Below are 17,983 nucleotides of genomic sequence, written 5' to 3' on the forward strand. Positions count from 1 at the left end.
TTTCTTTTCTCTGCAAAGGGCCACATTTTCTGCCTGTGATTTTCTCCAGTTATGACTCTTGCAGTTTATTAACAGTGCTGCTGAGCTAATCTCAGAGCTGCTGCGTCACTTTCACCTGTGTTTGACAAAGCCTCAAATGAATTCCTCAGCATCGATCTGAGCTTTCTCAGAGTATCTTCCGGTAGTTCCATTTTGTACTGTTTGCCAGTGCTGACTACTGCTTCAAGTCACTAATTTTCAGTTTCATATATAGGTTGGCAATGCAAAATTTTGGTCAGTGCCATCAGCGATAGCTTTCCGTAACTGCGTCTTGGACAACTGACTTGAATTTTGATTCATCCCTCTGATATTGGTTTTGCCATCTATCAAATGCAACTCTGCAAGTCTAGATGAGTAACTACAATGCTTTCAAGATCAAAAATAAAGTCTAACTTGATGACTCTTTGACAAAAGTATGGCTTTCTAATTCGACTCCTGTGTCTTATCTCAGGGCGTGGTTTAATATGGAGAACAGCAGAGAGTTATCCTTTGTGGTCTATCCTCCTCACTTCCAACAATAAATAGTATGTACTTCCAGAACCAGATGTTTCATTAAAAGCACTGTGACTAAATAACTGACAATGGAGAGAACCTTCATGATTCCTGATAAACTCTTTTTGAATTGATTTAGACTTTGGGATCCTTATTGTTTTGTGCCAATAAAGCAACATAAAGCAACTAAAAATTGTTCATAACATGCAGTTTATTTATTTGTTTTACTACTTGGGAGATCTGTTGAATTCCTTTTAGTTACAGATTAAGAGGAACAGTAGTAATATTTGTTTCCATGTCACCATTTCCCTGCCTTATATGATTTTATACCATATTTGCTACACTGTCTTTTACTCTGTCTTCTCTCAATTACCTACAAGAAGCATAGCTCACCTAGCTCCTTGAGATCATCATTTTTAAGAGCTTTTGTTGGTTGTCCTTGGAAAAAATACCCTCATCCATATGGAATAATCCACCTTCACAGAGATATAAATACATCTGTAGGGACATCATATTCTCACAAAAGTCTACTTCTCACACTTATTCACAGACCTAGTAGTTCTGTTCTTTATTAAAATTTCTATGAATTACTTAGTGTGTAAGCTGGACCTACTGATCTTTAGCTCTTGTCATCATTACCAGCAGTCTCTATAAATGCAGATGTCACATTTCCTATCTTCCATTCCTCCTCTACTGCTATTAATATAAGCAGTGGCTTACTCCACAGTAAATAATTCAGTAACTTGTTAGAAGAGTTCTTTTGGAAGTCTAAAGAGGACTCTTTAGAGGATCCTTAAGAAGCCTCTCAAGTTCTTTCAGAACTAGCTGACTTTTAGAAGATTGTCATCTGGCTTTGCTGATTTATACCCATTCATTTTGTCAAGATCCTTCAGCCATGAAACCACCGTTATTGATATTTACCAGGTTTCCCTGTAGATCATTATTATTACACCCTAGGTTAGTAATAAAGATCATGTCAGAAACAAAATTGTACCTTCACATTCTGTCAATAACTCTTTGAAAGTAATTGTTGAAAACATCTCTCTTCCCACTGCTATGATCTCCTCTGGGAATGGAGCAGTAGATCTATTACCAGATCTATATCAACCATTTAGTAACTGGCTTAGACCTAGCATATATTCCACACTGTTGATGAAACCAAGTAGACAAGTGACTTCCAGTAGCTTCCACTATGAGTATCATATCTTGGTCTTAATATGTATAACCACTGTGATCTGAATAGTTCAGATTTTTCTTTTCTAAAATACTTCTGATCTGCACCTGCTCTTCCTGATATGCTAGCTTTTGGAGACCAATCTTGACACCTCCATTGCAATTTGAAGAGTCCTTTTGGACCTTTACTGTTCTTTGTCTCAACTCCTGCAACTCACAAAGTAACAGGCTGGGTGCCAGGGATGTTTTTTCCCAAGACACTTTTTGTTGCCAGACAAATTTTTTCAAGACCTTGGCTTTTTGAAATTAATATTTATCAGGAATGTCCATGAAGTACAAGCACTGAGTAGTGTTCTCTTATGCACATTTCTACCAGAGTGGTAACCTGACCCCACCCAGTTTCCCATTTTAATGAGCATGTTTTACTAGTCAACTACTACAACAAAATGCCACCTCATTCTTTTCAACACTGGGGTGTTGAATCAGTATTTTTATATTCTGATCACTCTATTTTGCAGTTGTAAAGACTTTGAAGACTATTTCTTAATACCATAGCAGTATATACTTCTTTCTGTTAAAAAGCTATATTAAAAATTACTTTTTCTAACTATTTGAATATTTTAATGCCATATGTGGGAGGGAACCCCAAAAATGTTCTTCTCTGACACCCACCCAGCACAACAGATATGAGCAGTTTAACACAGTTAAGTTTAATCACAAATGGATATACTAATCCAATTGAGGCTTGTTCCACTAACAGTTGGAAATTCTCAAAATCCCGGTATTTTGAATACTTTAATAGCTGCTCTTTAATTTCTGTGACTTTTCCCCCTTAGTGGAGAGTAGACAGTTACCGGTTTTCTTCATTCACTCCAATTTTCTGTCATTATCGAATGTAACCAGCAGTTTTCTTATGCAAATACTCGTTGTTCTCACTATGTTTGCCCTTCATAAAGCTTCTCATTTCATGTTAATCATACAAGATCTTTTTCTTTTTAAAATCATGCTGTACCAACAAGATATTGAACATAAAAGGAATCCAAGAAAGAAACTCAGCTGACTGCCATGAAAAGCAATGGAACACCTATTTTTCAGTTTCTGTTTCTTGAAAACATTGATCATAAAGGAAAGGATTTTTAATCTCCACATGACTTTTTTGTCTCTCTTTCCTTTGTGTTTTCCTTGTGAAATACGCATTTAGAGCAAAGTCAAACTTTCTTCTAAGGTAGCTAAATTATAATTGAATCCATTTCTGTCCAACTAAATGAAATGCTATGTCTCAAAGACATCTTTTTTTTTTTTTCTGGGAAAAAAGGAAAAACAAGTTCGGTTTTATGTCTGGTTCTCATGTTCAGATGTCGTAATAAATCTCTCAAGGTAACAGGTAATCTGGAAAAGAATAGATTTATGGTTTTTCTATATAAAGATTGGAAAGTTCTTTAGAAACAAGGAAAGGTGTGTATATGCTTCTTGGTTTGCCTTGGTATTAAACGTTCAGACCCTGTCTGGTTCTTTACTCATAGCTTACTTTGAAGGAGTGGCTGATTGTCACAAAAGTAAAAAGGTACCTGGCATAACTAGCAGGTTTTGTGAAATTCAAGATTTCTCTAGTATGTTTAATAAATATATATATATATTTTTAACAGTAGTGAATATGATATCAAAACTTACGTCAGTGTTCAATTGCAAGTTTGTTTCTGTAATTTCATTCATATCTGACCTCAAACTATTTATGAACAAGTATAGAAATTTCTTATAAAACCATCAATACTTTATTGAGAAAAAAATCAGGGGAAACTTGCAAGGGCTGGACATGAAGTAAGCTATTCTGCTCACTTTGCAGAACTAGAGAGAAAAGTTTTACTCATGAGGAACACTTCTTTCATCATGATCTATTTTACACAACCATTAAAATCAAGCAACATTACCCTGAGGACTAAAACCTCTCAGAATTGAAATTAAGTTCTTCTGCTAAGTTAACATTAGGCAACTAAATAGATGCCTACAAAATACTTTTCATAATGAAAAACTTTATAAATACAATTAAATCTGTAATTTGAATCATTTGATGCAATTTCATTAAATGCAAAGACTCTGTCAGAAACAGGGAAAAAAAATAATAATGTTACTGTTCATTCTGTGATTTCCTGCCAGGATATTAAAGTCTTTCAAAATGAGCCACACATTTGTAATACAGACAGTGTAGGATTAGGGAGATTGTGGGATCAAGTGTTCCAAAAACCAAAATGGAAATGCTTATCTAGTTATGGAAAATGGATGAAGCTATTAATTTCAACAATGTAGCATATTGTGTGCACACCTACGTCTTCCAAATGTAGGTAGTGAATATGTGCCAGCTTACATCCTTTTTTTTTTTTTTTTAGTAAATTGGAAGTTTCATAGAATATTCTGTATTTACTGATTTACTGAGCCAACAGTGAAATTGCATGAGATATTACATGTAAATATATTTTGAATGAGGTAAAAGCAGAAAGTTTATTATCCAGCTAGTGTCTCAAATATATTGAAACCAAACATCCTTCCTAGCAGTGGTAAAACAGCCAGAGACTTTCAAGACCTAGAGTGTATAAATACCCACATACCTTCTTAGGTACCTCCATTATTGGCCTCATTTTCCAAAATGACTTTGAACACAATAGGTTTCCTTGATTTTTACAGACCATCTATAAATGTAAGCAGACTTCACTGGAAGACAACTTGCTCAGCTTTTTTTTGTTGTTGTTTAATTACATGAACAATTTAGGTATCTCCATGCCTACAGGAAAGCATACCTGTATGGAAATCCAATCCTCTACAAAAGAGTTGTGCTCCTTACTTGAGAAGTTGAGTGTCCTCCAGATGAGAAGCTATTCACGTAACATAAATGAGTCTCTACTACTCAGTGAGAAGGAAGATTAAAGTAAAACAAGACTGCTTACCTTTGCCTTGCGGAAATGGTAGACTACCAGCATGCTTATGAAGTCCAGCAGCATACAGAGTGTTTGGAATGAGATGATAGCAAGCCGTAAATACTTGTCCTCCTGTGCATAGCAGGGAGTATCATCTGTACAGTACGAACATCCTTCCCTGCAGGGCAGGCAGGTGTAGACTTCCTCCGACAAGTCACCTCCAGAAAAGCGATTATCTGTATCCTTTCCTGAAAGTACCAAGTGGGGCAAGGGAGGGACAACTTTAATTGTACAGTATGCACAGCTCTTACATACAGGAGCAAAACAGTTCTCTGCTGACTCCTTTTCCTTCCTCATTCTACTCCTTCATTGAAGGATGAAATAGTTTGCCAGGGCTGCTTTTGTCATTTCACTCTCTTTTATCACATTCAGAAAATGCAGACCAATTTAGACATGAGGGAAAGTGAGCTTATTAAATGCTAAATACATTCCCATTGTATTTAAGAAGGGCTAAATCTGCAGAGGAAATTATTTTAAGGAGACTTCTCAATGGGGGAAAATTATATCAAAGATTTAGGAATAAGGAAACAATTTTATACAGACACATGAAGAGTAGATCCATTAACTACTTAATGTTCACTGTACAAGCTCTGATCTTATTTAAGACAGTTCCTCAATTTCATAAAGATGCTATCTAGCAAAATAATTAGTTTCAAAGACAAATACACATATATATATATATATATATATATAACTAAAACCACCTTCTTTGTTCAGCAAACAGTTGCACAATCGCACTGTTCTGTGCTCAAATCCAAACCAGCACATTTACATTGAGTATATTTTTCTACAGTTCACATAAACACACTAGAGAACCTCAAAATCCCATCGGCAAGTTAATATCTTGTCAATGAAAATCAACTGTCCTTGAGATGACATTTGGCCCATCAAAGTGAACCCACCAAGAGAGCATACAGGAGCATTTTCTGCTTTTCCTGATCCATGAACACTTGCATGTAACCCCCTGCAAGACTGCTTACCCTACAGTCAACTAATGGAAGAAAAGATTGAAAGAAAAGGGGGAAAAACAGAATAATGTTAAGTAAATAAAAAGGCAAGCTGAATTTGCTTAAAGTTATTAAGCAAGGAAAGTTGTCAATCTTGCATTATCTGGTCTAAATTCAAGAGACAGTGTAATTTGGTAATGTTGCACATATGCATGTTGGTGTATGAAACTTCTTCAGACTTTTAGGTTGAAACATTAGAAACAGAAGGTTATCTACAAGGATAATTACTTCTTCCTTTCTCAAATGTATGCGTGAATGTGCAGGAACATGTCTGTTGATGGGCAAAATCTAGGAAAGGGACAAACCATTCATACATGCAAATAAATAAACATTTGGTGTGCTGTTCCAGCAGCCCTCTACTCCTCACCTTCAGTGAAAGGTGATTCTCTCTCACATCCCATGGTGAGAACAGTCTGCATTTTTCATGAAAATTGTGGATTTCTCTTTGGTGCTTTATTCTAAACAAAGATGTTGGAAACCTGAATATAGCAGAAAAGTGCTGACTCATGCCAGATTTCCTCATACGCCAAGAGACGGTAAGAATAGATGTAGTGTCTTTTTGACCCAGATTATGGGAGGTAAGAAAGGAACTGTTGGAAAATAACTGTGCTTGGGCATTCTATGAAAGTGGAGAACCTCTAAGAAACATTGATCTTGAAGACATCCTTGGACTAAAACTTTTTGTCAGACTTAACACCCATGGACCTCTACCCATTATCACTTCAAAAGCTTTGCCAGAGCCCATCTTCTCTGCATCTAATGTTACATCTTTATTTTCTCAGTTAACATATACAGAAACAGAGCCACACTGTCCTCTGTCAAAGACAGAATTGACTGTCTTGTACATCCCATCTCAGTAGCCAAATCAAGAATGCACTATCTACTGCTTGAGTTTTCAGCTTCATTTCCATTTGTGCTCATATAAACCTGCTTTTCCACCACCACTTGTTCCTTTGTCATTTCCATAAGGAGTCACCCGTCAATTAGTCCATTTCCTAGAAGATTATTTAATCTCTTAAAACCTCACATTTCTAAGTCACATATGCACCACTCTGTGGTAAAGTGTTATTGTGGTAACTATCTAAAATAAAATATTATCAGGGTAAAAATTTAAACACTGAAAAAAATGTAAGTTAAAAACTAAAGTTAGGAGATTACTTAAGTCACGTGTCTTGAAAATGTTGTATGGTCCTAAACTTGATATTGTTCAACCCTGAAAGGTGCTGCAAATACATTCAAATCTATTTTATCAAGTATTTTCTTATCAGAAGTTTATTCACAGAAGTTTATTCTTTCTGCACAGAAGTTTATTCATGTGAATGCTCAGCATGTACTATGGGGATAATTGCTGATAAACAGCTGCATGTTATAGTAAGTATCCCAAGGCTATGAATTCATAATGCAACAGCAAACCTTTGCTTAGGTATTTCTGGTGTAATGATTTCTGCAGTGTATGAAGGAAGATCATCAATATGCATCTCCTGTGCTGCCAGCTATGACTGATTATCTGGTGAACATCTTTTGACTCTTCAATGATTCTTCATTATGGCTTATATAAGAAAGATTTAAAAAAAAAAAAAAAAAAAAAAAAAAGGATCTACTTGAGATTTCATACAATGTGATAAGAAATTATTTACAATCTCCACTTTTTATTTCTCCTTACTAAAAAGAAAGAATACTTTTCAGATCCTCTAAAAGAAGCTCTTGGCAACTGACCGACCATTGTATTAACCACCGACTGGGAGCTTGTTTGGAGAGGGAGTCCAAGTCCACCCACACCCCTGCCCTGGTTCTCTGTCCCAAGGCACTGTCAGACATTGCATAGTCGAACCACTCTGCCTTTTATGTCTGGCACCATCCCTTCACCAAAGTCAATATAACATCACCTCAAGCCATAGACAGCCCAAGCTAAGCGTGATGTGACTGCCTCATACAGCACTGCCAGGCCAAGACTGCACCGTGCTGTGCCTACCCCTGTTTCAGCTGCTCTTTTAGATTCCACAGGCCTCCTCCAGTGAAGAAAATCACTTTTTCCTCCCTAAAAGATGGCCAAATATTTTGAACACTTGTACAATAGACAGACATAAGCCAATTTTTCTCCCTGTAAGGCAGCAGTAGTTTTAGCACTGACATAAGTGAGACTGCATTGAACGCTGAAAGACTTTGTGCCACTGTTAGACCTAAGGATGAGGAAGATATATACAAGTACCTCCCTCAAGAAAAAAGAAATGCAGTAACAAAAAAATAAAAGCATAAAATGGACAGAGAAAAGAAAGAATTGGTAGGAAAACAGGAATAGGAGCACAAACTAATATGAAATGTAATAAAAATAATGCCTGAGCACTATATTTTTCCTAGTTCTTCTCTCTTCTATCCCAGTCTTCCTTTTCTGTCTGATCGATAAGCACAGAGAGCACGGGGCATGCTGAGCAGTGAGCAGAACAAAAGACAGATTCTGCTCCTGTTTTATAATAATGTGGATTAGGAACAACATTAGAGTGATGCTGCAGTAACTTAAGCAGCATGTATGAATGGAACTCGATCTGGTAGCCTCTCAAAGTTGCAGCAAGCCATGGTCATAATCCTCACCCTGGAAATGTATCCCTGAAGTCAGCAAGAGATTCCACACACACAAAGATGTGCACAAGTAAGTCCTGTTGAAGAATCAGAGATAAGGGGCAGGCTTAAAGAAGGGAAGTTCTAGTTGAACTGGAAATCCCTCCTGGGACTTGAGGTCATTGCACTGGCAGAGACATTCCAGTCTCATATCTAGACACAGAAGGTATACCAGTACCTTTTTGCACAGGGCAGGTTCCACATCCAAACAGCAAGAGCTGAGGGGAATCTCTGCGATTCATTGTCAATGTATTGTTAAAGAATGCAATTTTAGGTTGAACAAACGACAGCTGTTCTATTAAGGATTTTCTAATGCATATCTGATTAACCTGTGAGGCAAAGAACATAAGTTCATAGTGCTTCCTAAAAGCAAACTATTAGGAAGTGCATAACCAGGTATTCAAGCACTTGCAAGTTAAAGCAACTTGCATACCTGAAATAGGTCTTTTTCTAAAATCAGTTTCTGCTGAGATTACTTGAGTCACAAATCCTATGTGACTGTGGCCTGGCAATTTTGCGTGGTCATAATTTGTATATTCACTACTTCTGCAAAGTTCAATCTTGAAAGCTGATCAAAAGAGACACTGGAAATATATGTCAACGACTGTGCTCTGTTAGTACCAAGAGTCCACATTAAACAAATCAGCAAAAAGAGAATGATTTTACATATTTTGGCACTGTCAGTTCTGAAGAACAAACCCAGCCTTGGGACAGCTCACCTTCCTGGCTTCCCCATCAGTATGAGACTGGCCCAAATTTCCCTGTCCCATCTAGAATCTGCAACACAAGCTGCACAACCTCCCTGCGAGCAGCCAAACTGGACTGCTCTAAGTCAGAAAAACAGAAACTTTCCTACTGAGGACATTGTTTATGCAACATTGCATCTCAGCATTAGGTCTCCAGCTGACTTTGCAGAGGAGGTAGATAAGCAATCTTTTAAGCCTGCCCACTGAGCAAACTGTGTAGAGACTCAAACATCCCTGCAAAGCCATTTATACAGCTATCTTTCAGTCTCAACCTGAATGTTCATCTGGACCTAAAGCAAAACCTTGCCCCTGCTTAAAACATTGTTACTTCAGGCTCAATGTGCAATTAATGTGCAATTAAACTTACTCTGCTATGGTGCAGAATCCAAATATCATTAAGAATTACCATCATTTCAAGATACAACCCTGAATTCAAATTTCCAATCAACAGAAGCACAAAACTGGTCATTTTTAATTTATCTACCTACTTAGATCTTATCTTGAGACCTGCAAATCTTTTCTGCCTCTTGATTTTCTTTCTCTAGGAATACTTTCTAAGCCATTAACATTTCTATACAGTTTCCTCTCTCTTTTCATCACACCTCACCAACCTATCTCTGCAAAGAGATCTTCAGGTCAGACAGTTTCTGTCAAAACTTGCAGGAATCATGTCTAGAATCCATGTATTAGTATCGTATTGAACCTTCAAATACACACTACAGCCATTTTAACCTTGTTGTCTTTTCTAGTTTTGTTTTTACAGAATACAGTTGGGTGACAGGGCTAAGCTCCTTTGAACCAGTGATTTTTCTTGAATTATTTCAGTCACTTCCAGTCTCCCACTAGCACATTTTGAAGTCATCTCTAGAGGCTGGCAAATTGAGCTGCATCTAGATGAATTAAAAGCAGTTCTTTATTAATGACTTTTTCTAACCTCATGCTTATGTTAGCTCACAGTAACACATGGCCAGACTGGAGAGGCCACAGATCATTTAATTCCACCCCCTTAAATATCAGTATATACAAGCACTTTTGTGGGAAAATTTCACTGTATGTTAGCTATTTAGAAGCAAAATATCCAATATAAGTTAGTCATGTAGGCTCCTCCTTCTGTCGTACACGGAGGGAAAAAAAAAAAAAAAAAGACTGTTTGCCTAAAGAGTTACTTCTCTCATCTAAAGGTAAGTTTCCAAAGCAGCAGGATTACCCTCCAGGGGAGCCATGCTCTCCCTACTGACTACAGTGTAAACCTAGATGACTAATATCTGCCACACATCTGCACTTCAGACAGCTGTTATAAGATAAAAATGAATCTTGTCCCTAATGATCATTGTTGTTAATGTCTAGCCACATTGTTTTTCTGTGGTCTATGACATTTGGTATGATAAAAAACTATGAATGTTTTGTTGTTGTTGTTTGTTTGTTTTTCCATATGCTCATTCAAAGAGTTAAATCCCAACTCCATCATAACTCACTGCACTGCAGGAGCAACCAAGCATCATCCTTTTTCTATTAAAAGATTCATAGAGAGCCCAAAGAAAAAGCACTATCACAAGGCTGCCTTCTACAACACTCCACAATATGAAAAGGGAATGGAAACAAACACCACGTAATTTTTTAAACAAACACTGTGCTATTTATGCTACATATATTTACAGGAGATATAATACAGGCCGAGTAAGGGGTGAGATACTTCGGCCAATCTATATCCGAACCAGACCAAATCAATAAAAACGGGCCATCCCATGACACAGGTTAAATGAATAAATCTCTGGAACTTGGGGCTGCAAATAAACAGGGAATATCCGTTATCACACAAACAGGAATATCTATTAAAAGAGCTACCCGCCTTTCACCAAGAAACCCTGTCACTTTTAACATAGGGAAGCAGAGCTTGTGAGTAACTAATTTGGGAAGGAACTTAGAAGCTTTATTTCCAGCTCTTGAGTTAACACCAAACAGTGTATTTAACCCAGTTCTCAGGTACACTGTACCATGGGGCCAAGAAGCTGGGGATGGGATTCACTAGCAAAGTCTGCACAGAGATCACACCTTGGTCATATGATAAAAGTAACAGTCACCACCTTTGGAGATGCTTGTTCTTTTATTTTTCCTGCTGTATATCAACCGAATTCTGTTTCCCTACTTCCTTTAACTCACTGTGAGTACCACACAGCATGCTTTCTTGCAAAGCATAGGCTATATGTCATCCATAGCATACTGCCAACCAGACTCAGACCTCACCCACCTCTATTAGCCTGTTTGTAAGAATGAGAGCTTCGACATGCTCCTTTGGACTCTCCTTTGAAAATCAATTAAAATTAAAACAATTAAAGCACACACAAAGCCAGAGGCTAGAACATTCCAGTTTGAACTAACAACAGAGACAATTATTAGATTAAATTCCTCAATACTTGTGCTTGAACACAGATGTCAGAAGTCTTTATTTCCCTATAGCAAGACTTCTTTTCGTATTTTTAAATTTATTTACAAATCAAGTGTTCTTAAAGTGGATACTTTTTACAGGATCTTGAAGTGTATCACAAATGGCAAACCAAAGGGACAGAACTCCTTAAATCATTACATAATCCGAGAGTTGTAAACCACTGGGATTTCACTGTATAACCCTGACTAGGATAAAAAGGAGCTCTGCATTATTAATGATCTCTGTTTCCTTTCTTTCTTTCTTTTTCTTTTCCTAAGACTCAAGCAAAGACACTTACTCTGAAAGCTGTTCACTGAAAAGATGTTGGGATGATAGAATCCAGTCTTGCAAATACATTTGTAGGCTCCAAGCACAAATCCAAGGCCTTTAATTGGCATGCACTGTGAGAAAGGAAAAAAAAAAGAAAAGTAATGCAGGTGACTATACAACCATATACTGAGATATACATTGAAGCATAAGTAAAACATTACAAGATCCTGTGAGCAGACTTCTAAGAATGAGCAGGCACCCCTTCCAGTCTGACAATATTTATTTTCTCAGGGACTCTTCCCATAGCCATATTTTACTCCAGCTTGTTGGTTTTGTTTGTAGTTTGTGGTTTGTTTGTTTGTTTGTTTTTCATTACTATTGAACAGCACAGTTACAAACAAGCCTGTCCCATGACAAACCAGCCAAGTGGAAAATTTGAGATTTGTCCCTGTGAGGTGTCCCATTGCCAGGCTCCGTCCACACTGCATCTTGAGCATGGCCCTGAACCTGAGCCCAGGCCCCAGATCCCACTTCTACCATGTGTTGCTTAAGTCCAACGTGAGGAACACCAAAACAAATTTATGATGGTGACAGAACATCTACTGTCAGGCTGCTTCTGTACAAGAAATAGGCTGTGGCTAGCACAGAGGAAAGATATAGTTTGGCAATGTGAAGGCAAAAACACTGGTAAATGAATTTTCCCAATAATGCTTATTTCACTTTACCATATCAAATTAGACTGCCATCCTAAATGCCTTTCCCGTCAGCATAGGTACTAGCATATAGATACTATACCAATACAGGTACCGTAACAATATGCCTCTGTGAATAAGAACTAGACAATCATATTTCTTCAGTGAGCAACTGAGTGATTTAACTAAAATATCCTCTGCCCTCTCAATTCCTTAAGTGTATGCTGCTGTATGCTTGTTTGCTGCTGTCTGTGGCTTCAGAATAAGTGTAAATCTCTGCCTGCCTGTGGCTGGGAGGAAGATGCAGGGGACAGGGCTAAGTAAATAAGACACAAGTTTTAAAAATCAAATGCAAACCATGAGAGGACAGTCCACGCTGACATTTAATAAAAACTCCAGCATTCATCTCAAATTTCAGTTTTGTGACATAATCCCTCCTGATACTCGGAAAACCACTTTGCTTCTCATGCCCTCAGGTGGGCTGAGCAGTCTTTTCTCATGTGTGTGTGTGTGCAGTGCCAAGCTCAGCACCTCAGTGCAGGCCAGCAGGTGCTACTGGAAAGCAACAATAAGAAGGAAATCAGTATGCAAGAACACTGAAAATTCATTCAGCCTTTACGTAAACATGAGAGGAGGAAAGAAAGGAAAAAAGAAAAGGCGCAAATAATTTTTCTTCTCACTTCATCTTCCACAGAAATGTGACTGTGACAAGGTGAGGGACAGGAGACATCAAAGTGAGATGAATGTGTAAGTCCAATGACAGCAAAACCTCTTTAGCCATGAACAAAAAAGCAGCTAAAGAAGGAAAAGAATGTGCAAATTCCATCATCTCCAGCCCCTTTCAGTCATCGTGCTTCAGAAACATATTTCAAGGGAAAATTCTGTTGTGGTTTTCTGGCTTTTTTTCTTTGTAAGATGAATGCACATGCTGCTAAAGATAACACATTTGCTTTTGGAAGCCAAGGAAGAAAAGAGCTAGCTTCAACTGAATCCTTCAAATACCAGAGCACCCATAGGACCACATCTATAATCTGTTCTCACTGCAGAAATTCTTCATATAAAAATGTGGCACAGCCTCGTGAATCTGCTCTGCATTAAAATAAATGTGTTACTGATCACACACATCCAGTAATCACACCAACAGAAGTTCATAACCTTTTATTGTTTCTGACCAGCCAACAACCTAAAAATGAACAGAGGATTTCAAACACCGCTGTCTGCCTTTGGTGTAAGATATTACCCGTGTTTCTTGTCTTTGGCAGCTGTAATGTACAACTTAAGAACCATCACTCAAATTCTATTTCTTGCAGTCCATAAAATTCCATGCAAAGGTATAAAAAGGATCAGTCTGGTGAAAGAAAAGGAGGAGGGAAAGCAAGCTTGGATCCCTCCAGAAAGCCGATACAGTTTCAAACTGTGAAATTGCAGCATGCTCAGAGATTACCAACATTTCATGGAAAGAGAACTATTTAAAGTCTTTTTCCTCTTTTTTAAATTAAAAAAAAAAAAAAAAAAAAAAGAAATTTCAGCAGTGAAGCACGAAGAACGCGAAATACCATGTGGCCAAATAAATAGGAACTATTCCTAGAATGAAGAAATTCCTCTCTTCTTGAAAATATTTTATAAATTACTCCTGTATCAACCAGCAGGGGCAAATGTGACGGAGATTATGGTCTTCCTAAGGTTCTGCAGCCCATACAGCCCAGCCCAGCAGGCTCCACCTTGACAAAACAGCAAGATCATTTAATGTAACTGGGAATAGGACTGCATTTCAGACAGCTCCTGTGTTGCTCCTGGGTGCTGGGCACTAGGAGCATGGGGACTGAGCAGCTCGCAACAGACTTTGTAGACGGTGCCAGTAAGATTAATCTGCTGCTAGGTCACACAAGATTTGATCCATATAGAACTTAGCAGTGGAAAAAAGCAAGCCTGAAAAATACCTACCTCCGCATAAGCAAAAAAGGGAAGCATAAAGCTGACCTGGTTTCAGATTTTATCATGAGAGAAAGCAAAGCTGTGGGAATAAAACCACTGTATTTCTGAGTACTGTTTGTTCATCAGTGGTCATCAGCTTTTAAAAATTATGCCTAATTTAATTCTGTCTCTTCTGTGCGCAACAGCAAGTGCCTAGGCAAACAGTTAAAGATGTAGAATCACAGAATCACAGAATTGTCTAGGTTGGAAGGGACCTCCAAGATCACCGAGTCCAACCTCTGACCTAACACTAACAGTCCCCACTAAACCATATTCCTAATCTCTACATCTAAACGTCTTTTAAAGACCTCCAGGGATGGTAACTCCACCACTTCCCTGGGCAGCCCATTCCAATGCCTCACAACCCTTTCGGTAAAGAAGTTCTTCCTAATATCCAACCTAAACCTCCCCTGGTGCAACTTTAGCTCATTCGCCCTCGTCCTGTCACCAGGCACGTGGGAGAATAGACCAAACCCCACCTTGCTACAGCCTCCTTTAAGGTACTTATAAAGAGCGGTAAGGTCACCCCTGAGCCTCCTCTTTTCCAGACTGAACAATCCCAACTCCCTCAGCTGTTCCTTGTAAGACTTGTTCTCCAGGCCCCTCACCAGCTTCATTGCCCTTCTCTGGACTCCTGTAGGACAGCTACAGTGTGCCTTCCCCTGATACTCCTTTCAGGACATCCTCCTATGATTGGCACTCACATTGCTTTAACTTCCAGCCATTAGTTCTTATAGATTGCTTGGTAACAATTTACAGCAGCTTTGTAACCTTTGCTAAAAAAAAAAGTTACAGTTGTCTATTTATTCCAGCACATTTATTCCAGCTGTCTGTTCCCGGGTTTGCAAGATTTTATTTTCAGCTTTACAATATTTGTATAAGAAAATGATCCTAAGTTTAACATACTATGCTTTTAAACTATAGTCAGCTCAAAGAGTAAGATATCGATTATGTACCCTGAAATTTTTTTTATAAATGAAAATAAATGGGTCCTGAATCAACACAGACGCACCATCTAAGCCAGCAGAAAGAGCTTGCATTGGTTTAAATTTTCTGCTGATTGTTGTAAATGACAAAGTTGGAGAAATCTAACATGATAAAGAATATATTTGTTTGGAAAGAAAATTGATTCTTAGCATAAACTGTGCAATTGCTTTGGAAGTCTAAGCCAAATCTTCTGGCATAAAAGAGGCAAAGCCATTCATCAGATCTGACTGGACAGAAATCAAGTGACAAAGTATTCAGCAGATGCACAAAGCAGACATCACATCCATGCAAGAAAATAGAAGTGGAAATGACAGCAAAAAAAAAAAAAAAAAAAAAAAAAATAATAGCTTAAAAGAAAGTATGTGGCATCATGTGCTATATCTAATTTAGAAACTTATATGAACCACCAAACAAATGTAGTCTGTGACATTCTCAACCTGAAGGATAAAACCAGTCATTTTAGAATTACAAAAATTAAAAATTAAAAGAAGACTAAAAATAGAGCCAGCCTTGGCTTGGGTGCTTCAAATTTTTCAAAGCACGTGAGCAGCTTTTTCTGCATGCACAGAGTGATGAGGATGTCTGCCTTGGGTAAAGTCGACTCCTTGTTCAAGAGTAAACACATGATGGATAAAATTTAACAGAAACGGTACAAATAAACACATTTCATCACTGGGGTTTGTGGCAGCACGTGTAAATTCTAGAAAATACTCTGTATGTAGAGGTCAATTTGGGTCTGGCATATAAGAGCTGCTGAAGCAGAGGGGTGTCCCATGAGACCCCAGGAGCTCCTTTCCCATCCTGTTTGCCATGTGTCAGGCACGCTCATGCAGGAAAATAAATGAAAGAAGATAAAAGAGTAAAAATCCATCTGCTGAAGTCAATGACAGTTTTGTCATTGAAAAGGCTTTACCTATTACATTCTCTCACTTCATTTATCTGCCAAGAGCAGGGTTGCATTTTGAAATGTGTTTGCAGCCTCCTCTGAAGCGCACAGCATCCTTGCACCCCGGGGCCTTGTGCACACACCTGGGAGCTTCAGCCTGCTAACAACAGTATTCACAAGGTTTTTCTCTTCAGATACACCATTTCGCTTCAAAAGGGAATGGCAGGGCTGGGCACTCCATAACCTATATACCAGGGTTACTTGGTAGGCTCCCGTAACTTTTTCTCCTCAATGATACTGAATTGTTATATCCCGAGTCAGACAAAGCACGCCAACAGCTGATCTGATTCAGCTTAAAACAAAGTTAGGAGTCAGGAAAATATCTGTCTCAGGTGAGTAACCAATGGCATGAAGCTTCGCTAAAAACTCCACTCTGCATTTTAATGCAATTTCTCATTATTCTGATTTTGTTCAGCCATGGGACCAGAGTGAGCAGTGATAATGAGGAGTCTCAGCTCATTCATGCCAATAATTATAAGCTACATGTGACCATTAAGGCTCTAATGACTGATTTTTGTATTAATCTTAGCTATGTGTCAAAACAATCATAAAATGGAAGAAGCTATTCATGTTACCTTTTTTTATTAGGACACTTTGGCTACTACCAACAAGAACCCCGGCCCTAAGGAATGGCCCTATTTGGGCTCTGACCATCACTCCCGAGATGCCAATGCTAACAGCAAATAACTGGCCAAATGTAACAAAAAGTGCTAGTGAAAATGGTAGAAATGGCACATTTTGCAAAGAGAAATATATTTTATAATATAGATGATATTACAAATCATGGTACTTGCTTAGAAGAGGGTGAGAAGGGAAAACGGTGAGCACAGCAGTGCTTGAAAGCAGGTTACCTGCAGGGGGAGGGGGCTAAGCATCAGAAAACTCATCTGCAGCATTCGTCATACATACTGGGAACCCAACCTCAGCCTGCAAATGATGCTTTCCACAGTCCAGATCACAAATACACAATTACAGCCATTTTCAGAAGATGTGTAGTTTATACACTCAAAGGCTCTGAAGCAATGACAGTGTTTAAGGCAGATTTTTCATCAGTGCTGAAAACAACTGCGCAGGCAACAGTCAGGCTACTTTTAGGGGGAAAAATATCTCTTTATATAACAAATCGGAATTGCCATTGGTAACCTGAATATCATTTAAAAACATATCAAACTTTGCTTCTGATGGATACACTATACAATAAAATTACCATTTTTTCCTCTCCTAGAAAACTAACCTGCAATTACAAGGGAACCTGTTAACAGACACCATAGGGACTGATAATTGTATAGCCATTAAATAATGCAGCCTGATTACCTCGGAGACATTTTCTCAGGGCCAGGTTTCATTCATATTGCAGATAAATTAAGGCATTTTTACTGGTAGCATGGGTTATACAGAACTAAGAGAAAAGTCTAATTCTCTTCCTTACGGTCTTATCTGCATTAAAGAGAATTCTCTTAATACTGAACCTCTTCCCAGACTTTTTTCCCATTGTTAGGATAATTTCATATTTTACACATAAGCACTACTGGAAATGCCAAACGTTATCTGCAGAAGACCTTCCAGAAGCTGTCAAGGAATACACCAAAATACACACAGGTCCTTCGCCTCTGGACTTCTCATCCTGCCAACTGCTTCTGCATTCAT

The 17,983-nt window shown here is 38.2% G+C and overlaps 1 protein-coding gene across 2 annotated transcripts in view; it reads right to left on the reverse strand.

Moving 5' to 3' along the window:
- GPR158 (G protein-coupled receptor 158) overlaps positions 1–17,983 on the reverse strand; it is a 194,536-nt gene that overhangs the window by 102,533 nt on the left and 74,020 nt on the right. For both annotated transcript variants that reach the window (XM_084511197.1, XM_084511196.1), the window contains exons 3-4: positions 11,766–11,868; positions 4,644–4,861 (exon numbers count right to left, since the gene is read on the reverse strand). In XM_084511197.1, coding sequence (XP_084367323.1) covers positions 4,644–4,861; positions 11,766–11,868 — 321 coding nt within the window. The remainder of the gene's footprint in view (positions 1–4,643; positions 4,862–11,765; positions 11,869–17,983) is intronic.

This window comes from Aythya ferina (assembly GCF_964211825.1).
Source record: "Aythya ferina genome assembly, chromosome: 2".
NCBI lineage: Eukaryota > Metazoa > Chordata > Aves > Anseriformes > Anatidae > Aythya > Aythya ferina.